The sequence below is a fragment of the Linepithema humile genome, chromosome 3 (genome assembly GCF_040581485.1).
Source record: "Linepithema humile isolate Giens D197 chromosome 3, Lhum_UNIL_v1.0, whole genome shotgun sequence".
In the NCBI taxonomy this organism is placed as follows: Eukaryota; Metazoa; Arthropoda; class Insecta; order Hymenoptera; family Formicidae; genus Linepithema; species Linepithema humile.
Window position 1 is genome coordinate 8,771,023 of NC_090130.1, and position 14,062 is coordinate 8,785,084.

A 14,062-nucleotide genomic window follows, 5' to 3' on the forward strand; every position below is an offset into this window, starting at 1 on the left:
CGGACCGAGGGAAAGTTACTAGAACTCGGATCATGTACACACTGAACTTGGATGCAAAACTCGAATAAGAAGCTCGAACGAAAAAATGCGTTGCGTCCCATTTTTCGGTACGAGTTATTGCGAGTTATTAGATTTTACTAGTTTCTTTTACTATCTGTCAAGACAAAATATAAGATACTTATAGTGATATGAGATACTGTGAACAATATAAATAATATTTTAGTAAGTAATTATAGAATTGAAAAAATAAGAGAAATATAATTCTTAAATAAAATAAATTAATAAGATTAATAATTAATAAGATTTACATAAGTAGTTATTATTAGTTTTAATGCAGATTAAATTAGACATTAAAAATATATTATAACCTATATATACATATTATTTTTCAAAAAAAGTATAATAATATATAATATTGATTTTCAGTAAAAACTTCTTTTATAATAAAAAATGGATAATAAGGAAAATGTTAAAATTTTATTAACGTTATATCAACAACATCTTTGTTTATATGTTACAAAAAGTGTTGATTATCATAATCGTATGAAACGAGATCAAGCTTTACAAATAATCTGTAATTAGTACAAAGAATTAACAGGACAACCACTAACAACTGAAATTGCAAAAAAAAATTAATAATTTAAGATCACAATATCTGGACCATCTAAATAAAATAAAACATTCGAAATCAAGCGGTGCATTACTTGATGATATCTATAAACCAACTTGGCAATATAACATAGATCAGAAAATCATCGTAAAGAATTGAAACTCGATTACAACGCTAACTATATTCAGCCAAGTATAAATATTATTGTTCGAGGACTCGGACCGAGATCTCGGATTGAGTTCTAGCATCGTGGACACAAAGCTTTAGTCCGTGGTGAGGCTAGTCTTCCTTGTCAGCATATGTTTTCAGCATAAGCAATAGAACGTAAAAAGAGCCAGAAATCCTCACATTGCTATATGTGTTCTTTTCTAAATCGCGGACGCAGTTTTCTTTGTTCGGGATAGGAAGGCTCGCTCCAGTATGTTATAGAACTCAATGGAACCAACAAATTACGCCTGTGACCATTTCAAAATTTCGCGCCCAGAATTTTGTTTCCGGTACATATGCCATCGCGGTTAACGCTCGATCGTCAAATGCTCTCTCCAGATCTTCCATGGCCCTGGCACGCTAACGAGATTCGCGGTAAGTAGCAAGCGGCAAATAAATGGCTTAGTTTACATCGATTGTTTAGTACGCGTACCAAGTACGAAAGCAGCTTCTTTGATTGGTGTAGATTTTACACTAAACAATTTATACTTATCGGAGAAGCAGATTTAGTATTTGGTACGCGTACTAAACAATCGGTGTAAACTAAGCCAATAATAGCTTTTCCAAACGTCGCGCCGCGGCATCTCATCAGCCGCTCAAGCAGAGTTCTCAATGGGTGCGTACAGAAAACACAACAGTTGCACAACGTTGTGCAATTGTTGTGTATGTTTTGTCAACATTCGACGTTGATTTGTTGGCTTTAAAAGATCTGATAGAATACTCCAATAGCGATTAGCGCTCACACAACCGTTGTGTATCACGTCCATTAACTACCGCTCACTGCAATGCGTGTTTGATTTTGGATTTTGCGTTGAGTATATCGCAGCCAATGGCTGCGTTCAGCAAAAGAAGCAGCTTAGTAGCAACCGAACGTGATTGGCTTTTACTTTTAGAACCACGGACTAAGGAATAGAGGGACTGAGTCTAAAGTCCTAGTTTAGGCGAGAGGGGATGGTAACTCAAGCGTGCGGAAGGGACTGCTTTCCGCCATATTGATGTAGCGATTCTCACACAGAGATTCTGTGTCTGTGACATGGTTACACTCGTGTAGTGGTGCCACTAGACATAACGAGTAACAAGCACAAAGAGATTAGGCGATTTTATTATTGTGGTATTATAAATTTTATAAAATACTTTAACTTTTATTACTCTGAGGCTCTGCATACAGTAGACAAAATATTAGAAATAGCAATAAACATTTAATATTAAAAAGAGAAATTATTTTACATCTAACAAGAGAATAAAATATATTAATTAGTTCCAATTCTTGTTTCTTAATTTATGCATTAATTTTTTCTATTCTTTTTATTTTTAAAATAAATAATTCCAATTTCTTATTTCTAATATTTAATAATTGTTTCTATTTCTATTTCCTATTTTGTTTATTGTGCGCAGGATCTGACTTTCATTTCTCACATATACGCAAATAGTGAGTTCTATGTGTGGTGATTACTAAACGAATATGGCGGCCCCCACCCCGCCGCAAACGTGCTCCGCCGGTACAGCTTGTGCACCGTCCCTCTATTTCTTAGTCCGTGTTTAGAACCAACAAATCAACGTTAATAGCGTTTTCGATTATACAGGATTTGAACGACCCAGGGTTGGTTAATGACGTCATTGCAACCTCTCCACCAATGAAAGACTTGCATTTATAGTAAAATAGTGATTGATCAACCCTGGGTCGTTCAAATCCTGTATAATCGAAAACGCTATAAGTGTTGACTAAACGACAATTCAGCAGTTGTTCTGCTGAACGCGGCCAGTGTACCTTCACTAGGCTACAATGTTGTACAAATCTAGTAACTTCTGAATTGGCCCGTCTGGCAGCACTGTTTCCAGTTTACTTATATTTTAGTGGGTTTTGGTAACGAGCCATTCTGTGTGTGGCAGTTTTCCCGGCGAGAGCAGTAAGGACTGTTGCTGAAGTTTACCGGTTTGTTAAAAAGTCGAACAGAATTATTTAAAAATTTTTAACGTGTTAGTCTATGGGATCAAGAAGATTTTTGTCGAATAGCAGATCTTAAGCTGAAGACATTCCAATTTAAAAATAAAAAAGTATAACGTTTAGTGAAGTAAACATATCGGTTATAATATCTATATTCTCACGTGGTAACATTCAATTAAGAACACAAATAAAATATGTCTGATTCGTATATTTTTCCGAACGAGATATTACAAATAATTTTCAATCTCTGTGATGTGTATACTTTATATCAGCTCACTATGGTATGCAAACAATTTCATAATGTGGCATGCGATACACTAAATAAAAAAAGTCAACATTTATTTCTTAGTATCACGAATCAGAAATCGAAAAAATTTGGTGAACGGTAAGTTATATAAAGCTTAATCTTTATTTATATTTCAATTTATTCTAGAAGTGTTCGGAATTAGTTGAGCATTTCTGCAGATTTCCGTGGTTGACTTCAATTTTCTCTACTTGTCACTCTTGATTATTAAAATTTATAAAAATTTATTAATATTTATTAGAAATATTTTTCTATTTTTAAATTTATTATTTTGAAATATTTTAATAGATTTCCGCGTCACCCATGAGATACTATTGCTGACGCGAATTTTTTTTTTTTTTTGAGTTATAGGGCGGTATTTGTAGAGCGGTATTTATAGTCCGTTCTTATATTTAAGATTGCTTAAGTATGATTCTAAGATACTATGAACCAATCAAAAAGCCATATTAATATCTTAAGACAGTACTTAAGACAATCCTGGAAGAAAAACGGACTATGGATACCGCCCATAAAAGGCAAAGAAAATCTAATCTTTTTCATATTTTATTTTTTTAAATTAAGAGTTCGTTTTTTTTGTCTTCAATGGAGTAGGCCTACTGGGAAAACCACACACAAAAAAAACATGTCGGCGTCGCTGGCCCAAGATGCTGAGGCACACGCGGTAAAGAAAAGAGGCGTTAACCACGGATATCGACTGGCTTAACTAATTCCGAGCATTATTCTAGAACAAGACTAACAAAATGTGGTTCGCGAGCCGATCCCATCGAATGCTTTCCCCTCCAACGCGGCCGGCAGAACCATTGAGCTATATAACATACTGGTTTAGTTTATATCACGGACTAAGGAATAGAGGGACGGTGCACAAGCTGTACCGGGGGAGCACGTTTACAGCGTGGGGGGGGGGGGGGCCGCCATATTCGTTTAGTAATCACCACACATAGAACTCACTATTTGCGTATATGTGAGAAATGAAAGTCAGATCCTGCGCACAATAAACAAAATAGGAAATAGAAATAGAAACAATTATTAAATATTAGAAATAAGAAATTGGAATTATTTATTTTAAAAATAAAAAGAATAGAAAAAATTAATGCATAAATTAAGAAATAAGAATTGGAACTAATTAATATATTTTATTCTCTTGTTAGATGTAAAATAATTTCTCTTTTTAATATTAAATGTTTATTGCTATTTCTAATATTTTGTCTACTGTATGCAGAGCCTCAGAGTAATAAAAGTTAAAGTATTTTATAAAATTTATAATACAACAATAATAAAATCGCCTAATCTCTTTATGCTTGTTACTCGTTATGTCTAGTGGCACCACTACACGAGTGTAACCATGTCACAGACACAGAATCTCTGTGTGAGAATCGCTACATCAATATGGCGGAAAGCAGTCCCTTCCGCACGCTTGAGTTACCATCCCCTCTCGCCTAAACTAGGACTTTAGACTCAGTCCCTCTATTCCTTAGTCCGTGGTTTATATCGATTATTTAGTACGCGTACCCAGTACTAAATCTGCTTCTCCGATAATTATAAATTGTCTAGTGTAAAATCTGCACCAATCAAAGAAATAGATTTAATACTTGTACCGATTGTTTAATACGCGTACTAAACAAACGGTGTAAACAAAACCAATGAAGAGCACCTTGAAGAAATGGGGCTGATTCAAGATCTATAGAGAGAAGGTTACCTCACGCGCAAAGAGGGACGCGCGGCAAGATGGGTATATGCTGAGCGGGGTGAGCGGCAAGAGGGGCAATGATGATCTCATCGTCGAACAGTAGCTGTCTCTCTCGCACGCTTTAGTGTTTTCTCTCTCGCTCCTTTAATATAGAAATGCTTTGAGTTTTTATCGAAAAAATACTTTTATTTTGTAAAATATTGATAGCACTGGAAATTGCGTAATAAAAATTGAAAAGTAAATTAGAAAGGCGCTGTAAATTACATATATTGCAAATTATAGCGTTAGATATTTAATGTTTATAATGTTAAATATCGCTGCAACAGATGCATTTGTAATACAAATTGCTTTGTACTCGTATTTAGACTGTAATATCAATAAAAATAAAATATAATTTGGGGATATACACAAAAAACATCATTTGTAAAGTAGTAAAATAAAAGAAAAAATAGTACATATTTAAAAATAATTTTTAAAATAATATTTACTGTTTATATGCATTATTTACAAAAAAAATACTATAAAGAAATTAATTTTTTATATTTAATTGTGAAAACCTCAAAAATTGTCAAGAAATTGTAACTGAAATTCAAATGTAAGTACAATTCTAGGATAATATAAAAAGCATCATACACAAATTTATTATGATACAAACTTAAATAATGAAATTGTAATATATGTTTCAATATTGCAAATGTGAATATTTATATGATAAAATTTACAAAGTGTTAACAATTTTCAAATATTTGCTAATAAAATATTATTGAAATGTTTCTGTTGAAATCTTAAAATAATTCTTTAAAACAAATATAATGGGGTATATATTAGGGATCATTAAATATGCGGCAACATTGTGATTATAAAATTTTATAAGTATTTATAATAAAAATTAAGTATAATAAATATAATAAGTATATAAGTATAATAATAAAATTTTTATAAGTATCTATAATAATAAAAATACATATATGTTGTATTAATCTGTAATATAAAAAAATTATTAATTAATTTAACAAAAATAAATTTCTTTATATTAACAGAGATTAATACAACATATATGTATTTTTATTATTATAAATACTTATAAAAATTTTATTATTATACTTATATACTTATTATGTTTATTATACTTAATTTTTATTATAGATACTTATAAAATTTTATAATCACAATGTTGCTGCATATTTAATGATCCCTAATATATACCCCATCATATTTGTTTTAAAGAATTATTTTAAGATTTCAACAGAAACATTTCAATAATATTTTATTAGCAAATATTTGAAAATTGTTAACACTTTGTAAATTTTATCATATAAATATTCACATTTGCAATATTGAAACATATATTACAATTTCATTATTTAAGTTTGTATCATAATAAATTTGTGTATGATGCTTTTTATATTATCCTAGAATTGTACTTACATTTGAATTTCAGTTACAATTTCTTGACAATTTTTGAGGTTTTCACAATTAAATATAAAAAATAAATTTCTTTATAGTATTTCTTTTGTAAATAATGCATATAAACAGTAAATATTATTTTAAAAATTATTTTTAAATATGTACTATTTTTTCTTTTATTTTACTACTTTACAAATGATGTTTTTTGTGTATATCCCCAAATTATATTTTATTTTCATTGATATTACAGTTTAAATACGAGTACAAAGCAATTTGTATCACAAATGCATCTGTTGCAGCGATATTTAACATTATAAACGTTGAATATCTAGCGCTATAATTTGCAATATATGTAATTTATAGCGTCTTTCTAATTTACTTTTCAATTTTTATTACGCAATTTCCAGTGCTATCAATATTTTACAAAATAAAAGTATTTTTTCGATAAAAACTCAAAGCATTTCTATATTAAAGGAGCGAGAGAGAAAACACTAAAGCGTGCGAGAGAGACAGCTACTGTTCGACGATGAGATCATCATGCTCTCCCCTTCCTTTGTCGCCCCTCGCCAACAAGCTGTTTCTAGCTCCCCCCTTACTTCATCGTCTCTCGCCAACAACCGGTTTGCCTGAGGTAACCTTCTCTCTATAGTTCTTGGGGGGATTCTGATTCCACTGAGCAAAAGAAAAAGCTATATTTTCGTGGGACGTCTGTCTTCTTCACAACGTTTCCGATTCGCTAGCGATTATTATTTATATTGTAAAGCTCGAAGTAAAAACATTCTCCAAGAAATTCCATCTCTTTGAAAATAATTTTTGGGGCCTATCCAAACAAACTTGCATAGTCGCATAAACATATGCATAAGGAAATTGATTGGCCCATAAGCAAATGCATAAGGAAATCGACCAATCAATTTTTTTATGCATATGTTTATGCGACTATGCAAGTTTGTCTGGATAAGTCCTTAACCATAATTAAGAGATCTATGAAAATTTATATAAATAATATATAACATCATTACTATATTAAACCTTTTTACGAATGAAATCATGGACAGTTATTAACTGTTACTGAGATAAACGTTTTTAATAACGGTAGTAAACAAAAAAGGAGACAGACGTCCCCTAATCACTATTGTCGGCTTGTACCTACACATTGGCTCTAATGAAAAGGCGCTCTCCAGTATGTTATATAGCTCAGTGGGCAGAACCGATCCCTCCGACCGGGAGTCGAGTTTGTCAAGACCGTAGGTAGCACATCGTTAAACATCAAAGTTTCCAACAGTTCACGATGGACAGTGGGCCCCGTAATCTCGTACGATGCGCTACTTACGGTTCTGACAAACTCGAGTTTCGGCTGGAGGGATCGGTTCTGCTGGCCGACGGATCTCGTTGGAGGAGGAAGCGTTCGACGAAAGGGTGTGCTCGCGAGACACATTTCGTCAGTCCTGTTCTAGAATTTTCTTTTTATCACGTTGTCTGCCGAACAGATTTATTACAATAGCCTAGTTTAGATCGTGCATTCGATACGCGTATCAGGTACTATGGCTTAGTTTACACCGATTGTTTAGTACGCGTATCAAATACTAAAGGTGCCGTCACATACAGCCCGTAATGCGTAATCCGCACCGGAAGTCCGCAAAAGTTACTTCGGTGTAAACTAAAGGTCTGTTTTTTATAGCTAAACTGGCTGCACTAGTTCAGAGTTTATCTTTCTCCTTCCAATGTGGAGGGAAAAAGATAAACTCTGAACTAGTACAGCCAGTTCAGCTATAAAGAACAGACCTCATGCCTCAGGTAAGAGTGTCGTACTAAACTGATACGCGTATCAAATGATACAAATGACGGAGAAAACGCACGAAACGCATTTTGGAGGGAATTTAGCATTGAGCATAACCTTAATTAAAATTGGTATTATCATTATTAACCTTTGGTCTCTCACAAACGATATTATATTAAAATGTCTTGTAGAAAAAAAGTAAATGGGAAAGAAGATTACTTATCGTAATCATTATGCGTTTTTTTCGATTATATTGTAACTTTTGAAACATTTAAAACCTGGCTATACACTTTTATATACTATTATTATTCACATTTTCTCTTTATTCAAATAAATAAATAATATACTCGACTTACAAAACAAGAATAAACTCAAGCAAATTGCAATTCTTAATACCACTACTAGAAAGCAGTCGACATGAATTAAATTTGTATTATTTTTTCCCCTTTAGTACGATCGATGTAAACGCATCCGTATTAAAGAATTGGTGCGCACCAAACTTAATACGCGTATCAACGTTTTGACGATTTAAACTAGGCCTACATTCCATTTTTTTATTGACAGAGACAATGCAATGACATCATTTATTACTTTTAAATTAATCTAAAAGTGTCCAATTAAAAGAATTAATAGAAAAGTGTTTCTAATGAACATACTTTTTTTCTAATCTAATACAATATGTGTCGATAAAACTATTTCACATATTAACGTTAAGTCGCAATTTTTTATCTTCTTTTTAATTATACAAAACTTGTTTCAATTTTTTAATTATATCTGTTTAACCAGTTGAGTGGTAGATTTTTCCGAAAGATTTGTGCTAAAAGTGGTAAGAGCCAAAAGTTAAAATATCGAAAAACGATGAAACATGGGTTCAAAGTTTTCGAAAAAGCAACTTTTCAAAATGGGTGTGGATTCCCTCCCCCCCCCTCCCCCGCCCAGGAGGCGTGGGAGGCAGAATAGGAGTTGAAAATGTTAAACGGCACTATAGGTCGAGTGGGGATCATTTGAAAGGGCGTTTCAAAACAAGAACAATGATTTTTAAAAATGTTTACATTCCAGTCAAAAGTGGAGGTGAATCAAAAAAGGGGGGTGGACTTCCGAAAAGTTATCACCTCCGATTTAGCTTATATTCAGCCTAAATACTTATTTTATCTAGTAAATAATATTCCCAAATGGATTTTTGGCGCAAATGCTCCTCCGCCCCCCAGCCACCCTTCAAGATTCAAAAATAAAACTGTTTTTGTTAATTATTTCAGAAAGTATTCATTGTACGGAAAAAGTTGTTAAACAAGAAATGAAGCTCATAAAAAGTTCTACAAATAAGGTTTTATACATATTTTACCTAATTTCAATATTTTAATCTTTTAACAATTAACAGACGCCATATTGGAGCCGCCATTTTGAATTTTGTTATTTTGATAACAGATTCGAATTCAACAGCCCAAAAAATTTTAGGATATCAAGTTTTATGCAAATCTGTTGAAAATTAGTGGAGTTATTTAAAAATGTACATATATGATACATTACCACGTTAGGCACTTTTTTTGTACATATATGATACATTATCACGTTAGGCACTTTTTTTTGTACATATATGATACATTACCACTCAACTGGTTAAAAACATTTTAATAATTACATATTTTAAGAATATAGAATATTCACGATTTTACATAAGACCACATTGAAAAACACGTCTTATTTTCTTTTACAGTTGTGAACCAGTATTATCTTCATATAATTCTGTATTTATTACAAATTACAACTGGATATATGCAGAATACAAAAAAAGTAATATATATAAAGCAGAAAAGACAACGTGTTATATGGCTAAAAAATGCCTACAAATGACTAAAAATACGGTTTGGTATTGTAATAGTGATAATGTTTTTGCTTATAATCGCGCAAAGGACGGTACCATTAAAAAAGATGAAAAGATTGTGGGAAATAATTACACTTTTATTACATCTATTGCTCTTTGTGATGATTATATTATAAGTGGCGACCTGTGAGTATTTATTTATGAACTGTATTTTATGTTTATTTCTTTTTTTTATTTTTGACAAAAATTCTTGCAGAAATGGTAATATTAAACACTGGAGAATTGAATCAGAGAAGGATGGAAGAAATAATCTTAAATGTTCAGAAATAGAATTAAATGATGTAAATACACATATTGAACACATTGACGCAAATGATGTAAATAAATATACTGAACACATTGACGCAACATCACAACACATTATAACAGCTTCTAAGAATTTAATAAAGGTAAGATTCAAGAGAAATTGGAATAATGCTATGTTAATGTAGTATGTAAAAAGATTGTTTTTGCAGTTACTGAAATATACAGACGATAAAACAGGTTGTACGAAAAAAAACGAAATATATTGTGGAGTCGGCGAGGAAGGATTTGAAAACGATTCTCGTGTGAAATCAATCTCATTCGACCCTATAGGAACAAAATTTGCTGCTGGTTGCTATAGTTATAATGAACATTTATCATCGTTCCTAATTTACGATATTGAAAAAAGGTAAGTTATATTTCAATTAATTGATCAGTTTCTACAAATGTTGGATTAAACATTGACTATGTTTATACAGACACTATTATATGATTCGATTTAATAACATTTGTAATTATAACTTACAAGGACGATTTCATAACCCAAAAATTCTAAAAAATCTGAAACTGCAGAAATATAATATATGAACCAAACCAAAAAACTATTTCTTGTTTTGGCAAAAAGTAATTCTAGAGAGGGAAATACCCTGCAAAAAATCAGATTTTTTTAAAGAGTGTTTCCACTCCTAGAATCATTTTTTAGTTAAAACAAAAATTAAATTTTTGATTAGGTTCATATGTATTATATTTCTTCAAAGTTTCAGATTTTTTAGAATTTCTGGGTTATTGAACCTTCCTTGTTAGTGAGTACTAAGCTATATATACAGGAATGGGCACTGAATCGCTTGTCGCGAGAGAGAACTACATGTCGTGTATTGCTGTCCTTTGACATACAGTGAAGTTCGAAACTTTTGACTGTGTTTGGCGTAGTAGGTACACACCAGTCACAGGAATGCCTTAGGGCCTATCCAGACAAACATGCGTAGTCGCATAAACATACGCTTAAAAAAAATTGATTAGTCCATTTTCTTATGCATTTGCTTATGGACCTGAATCATGTAAGTTTGTCTGGATGGCCCTTACACATGAATTTGTCAACGAGTGTCAAGGCACATTTGAATTTGCTTGTGAAATTTACACTCGTTCAAGTTCATGTGTTAAAACATTCATGTGACTGAATGTACAATTGGAGCAATACCTACGAATCGAGCGTAAAAACTTTTGGCCTGTCTGTATATCTATAAGGTATAGACTGCTGACTTTCTATCCCAATAATGAGTGAAGAGCGTGGGAATGAAAGAGATTAAAAATTTATCTTTCCTTCGTTCATCCTGGAAGCATCCGCCGTTAAGCCCATATTATAGCGTTTTCGAATAAACGGGGTTTGAACGATCTAGGGTTGATCAATCACTATTTTACTATAAATGCAAGTCTTTCATTGGTGGAGAGGTTGCAATGACGTCATTAACCAACCCTGGGTCGTTCAAATCCTGTATAATCGAAAACGCTATTAGACTACGTATTAAAGATTGAAAATTAAAGATTGAATTTAACCAATCAAAACAAAAAAAGCCAAAAGTTCTTTATCCTGATTGGTCAAATTTCAATTTTCAATCTTTAATAGCAATCTTTAATGTGTAGTCTAATACGGCCATTATGCCCGTATATAAGACTATACCCTCAAGATCTATAGGGCGGTATTCATAGTCCGTTCTTATATTTAAAATCGTCTTAAGCACGGACTTATATTCGCTCTCTTCGTCACACATAGATTGTGTCTGACGAAGAGAGCGAATATAAGTTCGTGCTTAAGACGATCTTGAATATAAGAACGGACTATGAATACCGCCCATAGAGAGAAGGTTACCTCATGCGCAAAGAGGGACGAGCAGCAGGAGGGGCAAATGCAGAGAGGGGCGAGCGGCAAGAGGGGCAATAATGATCTCATCGGCGAACAGAAGCTATCTCATAGCGTTTTCGATTATACAGGATTTGAACGACCCAGGGTTGATCAATCACTATTTTACTATAAATGCAAGTCTTTCATTGGTGGAGAGGTTGCAATGACGTCATTAACCAACCCTGGGTCGTTCAAATCCTGTATAATCGAAAACGCTATCAGACAGCTACTGTTTGTCGATGAGATCATCATGCTCTCCCCTTTCTTCATCGCCCCTCGCCATCAAGCTGTTTCTAGCGCCCCCCTTACTTTATCGTCCCTCGCCTTCAAGCTGTTTCTAGCGCCCCCCTTACTTTATCGTCCCTCGCCATCAACTGGTTTTACTGAGGTAACTTTCTTTCTATAGATCTTGCTATACCCTGTCCAGCGAAAGAAAAATTCACGGTCTGCGCATAGAAGCATAGCAGTCAAAGTGGGAAGAGCGTTGCGCCACCCGCTGGCACTGGCAAGCTGCACAAGCAGTACAGTTGTGTGGAATTGGGGGTTTTCTAAGCATTCCGTGAGGGGAGACCTGAGCGAAACAAACGAGTTTTCGTCCTAACCATGGATCTTTTTCTCGCTGGACGGAACATAGGTGTTTATGTATATTTGGATTAAAATATACACCATGCTAATGTAAAGCAATTTTAGTGATCTGGTAATGGATAAAAATTGTGAAGGTCTTTTTCGCCAACTACTATGGGAGGATCCTCACACTGTTCTCATGTGTTTTGATCAATCTATTAAAAAAATGGATATGAGGTAATAAATCTTATTGTTGATATTAATTAGCCATTCAATTTCTTTATATTTGCTACTGTGATTTCAGAGTATCCGATTATGTACGTACATGGAATTCTTCGCAATATGAATATTCATTTTGTTGCTCATCAAATAATATGTACACTTTTATGACGGGACATTTTGTGTGTGTTCTATGGGATCAGAGACAGAGTGTTGCCATTCAAGTTTGTATTATTTTCAAATTTTTTTGTATTTTGTACTTTACTAGTGAATTATTATTAACTTTCTTAAAAATTTTTAGAATTATGATGTGGCTAACCATGATAAGTATTCAATTATATCTTCTTTAGAATTTGATAGTGCCCATATGTATGCTGTTACACACAACTGTCTTTATGAATTGGACTTTATGGGAAGACACTTTGATTACAAAAAAATAAAAAAGTTATTTGGCAATTTTTATTAAATAAAAAAATTAGTTGAAAATTATTTATATTATATTTTGAATGTTTACATAAATTCCTTGAACTCTATACAAATTGGGAAGCGCCGTGCTGCTTAAGATGCGATCCGACAAAGAGATCATTCGAATTGTTTTATCTCTTTTTGTTGTAGACTCTCTTCACTGAATTCTGTAAATGTTTATATTTATGTATACTCTACATCAGTGCTATCAGCTATTTGCAACTTTCGGCCTGATTTCTCGATGCACGCCTACTGCTCCCCCTCCTACTGCTCGCGCGTTGACAACGCGCCGCCGGACACTCGTAACTAAGGAGCGCGACGCTTTGTCTCAGGACTGTGCGTAATATAAAAATTGTAGGATTATAAGACACAATCTAATTGTCTAACAATACTGCAAAAGTTATTGACATTTTTTCTTGGTATTTTAATAATTGCATAAATTATTTTATTACTATATATATATATAATAATTATTACTTTACTATATTATTACATATAATTACTACGTACGTGTATTACACTGTATTACACTGTAATACACGTACGTAGTAATTATATGTAATAATATAGTAAAGTAATAATTATTATATATATATAGTAATAAAATAATTTATGCAATTATTAAAATACCTTGAAAAAATGTCAATAACTTTTGCAGTATTGTTAGACAATTAGATTGTCTCTTATAATCCTACAATTTTTATATTACGCACGGTCCTGAGACAAAGCGTCGCGCTCCTTAAGTCTTGTGTCTACGATGCTAGAACTCAATCCGAGATCTCGGTCCGAGTCCTCGAACAATAATATTTATACTTGGCTGAATATAGTTAGCGTTGTAATCGAGTTACGATT

At 32.8% G+C, this 14,062-nt stretch overlaps 1 protein-coding gene across 2 annotated transcripts; it reads left to right on the top strand.

Annotated features, from left to right (window-relative positions):
- The first annotated feature begins 1,965 nt into the window (after window positions 1-1,965).
- Window positions 1,966-13,690, top strand: LOC105676316 (uncharacterized). Of its 2 annotated transcripts, none has more exons than XM_067350964.1 (7): window positions 1,966-3,147; window positions 9,652-9,945; window positions 10,016-10,208; window positions 10,275-10,471; window positions 12,653-12,763; window positions 12,831-12,969; window positions 13,047-13,690. In XM_067350964.1, the coding sequence occupies exons 1-7, from the start codon at window positions 2,957-2,959 to the stop codon at window positions 13,209-13,211; spliced, it is 1,290 nt and encodes a 429-aa protein (XP_067207065.1). In that variant the 5' UTR covers window positions 1,966-2,956; the 3' UTR covers window positions 13,212-13,690. The 2 variants fall into 2 exon arrangements, with proteins under 2 accessions (XP_067207065.1, XP_067207066.1); XM_067350965.1 differs by having other exon boundaries at window positions 1,979-2,750; window positions 13,047-13,684.
- The last annotated feature ends 372 nt before the right edge of the window (window positions 13,691-14,062 follow it).

What these genes read in the sequence shown, in the direction of transcription:
- LOC105676316 (XM_067350964.1), top strand. Translation starts at nt 2,957, where the DNA reads ATGTCTGATTCGTATATTTTTCCGAACGAGATATTACAAATAATTTTC. An exon ending in TCGAAAAAATTTGGTGAACG is followed by an intron (nt 3,148 to 9,651) that starts GTAAGTTATATA and finishes TTTCTTTTACAG; the next exon opens with TTGTGAACCAGTATTATCTT. An exon ending in CTTCTAAGAATTTAATAAAG is followed by an intron (nt 10,209 to 10,274) that starts GTAAGATTCAAG and finishes TTGTTTTTGCAG; the next exon opens with TTACTGAAATATACAGACGA.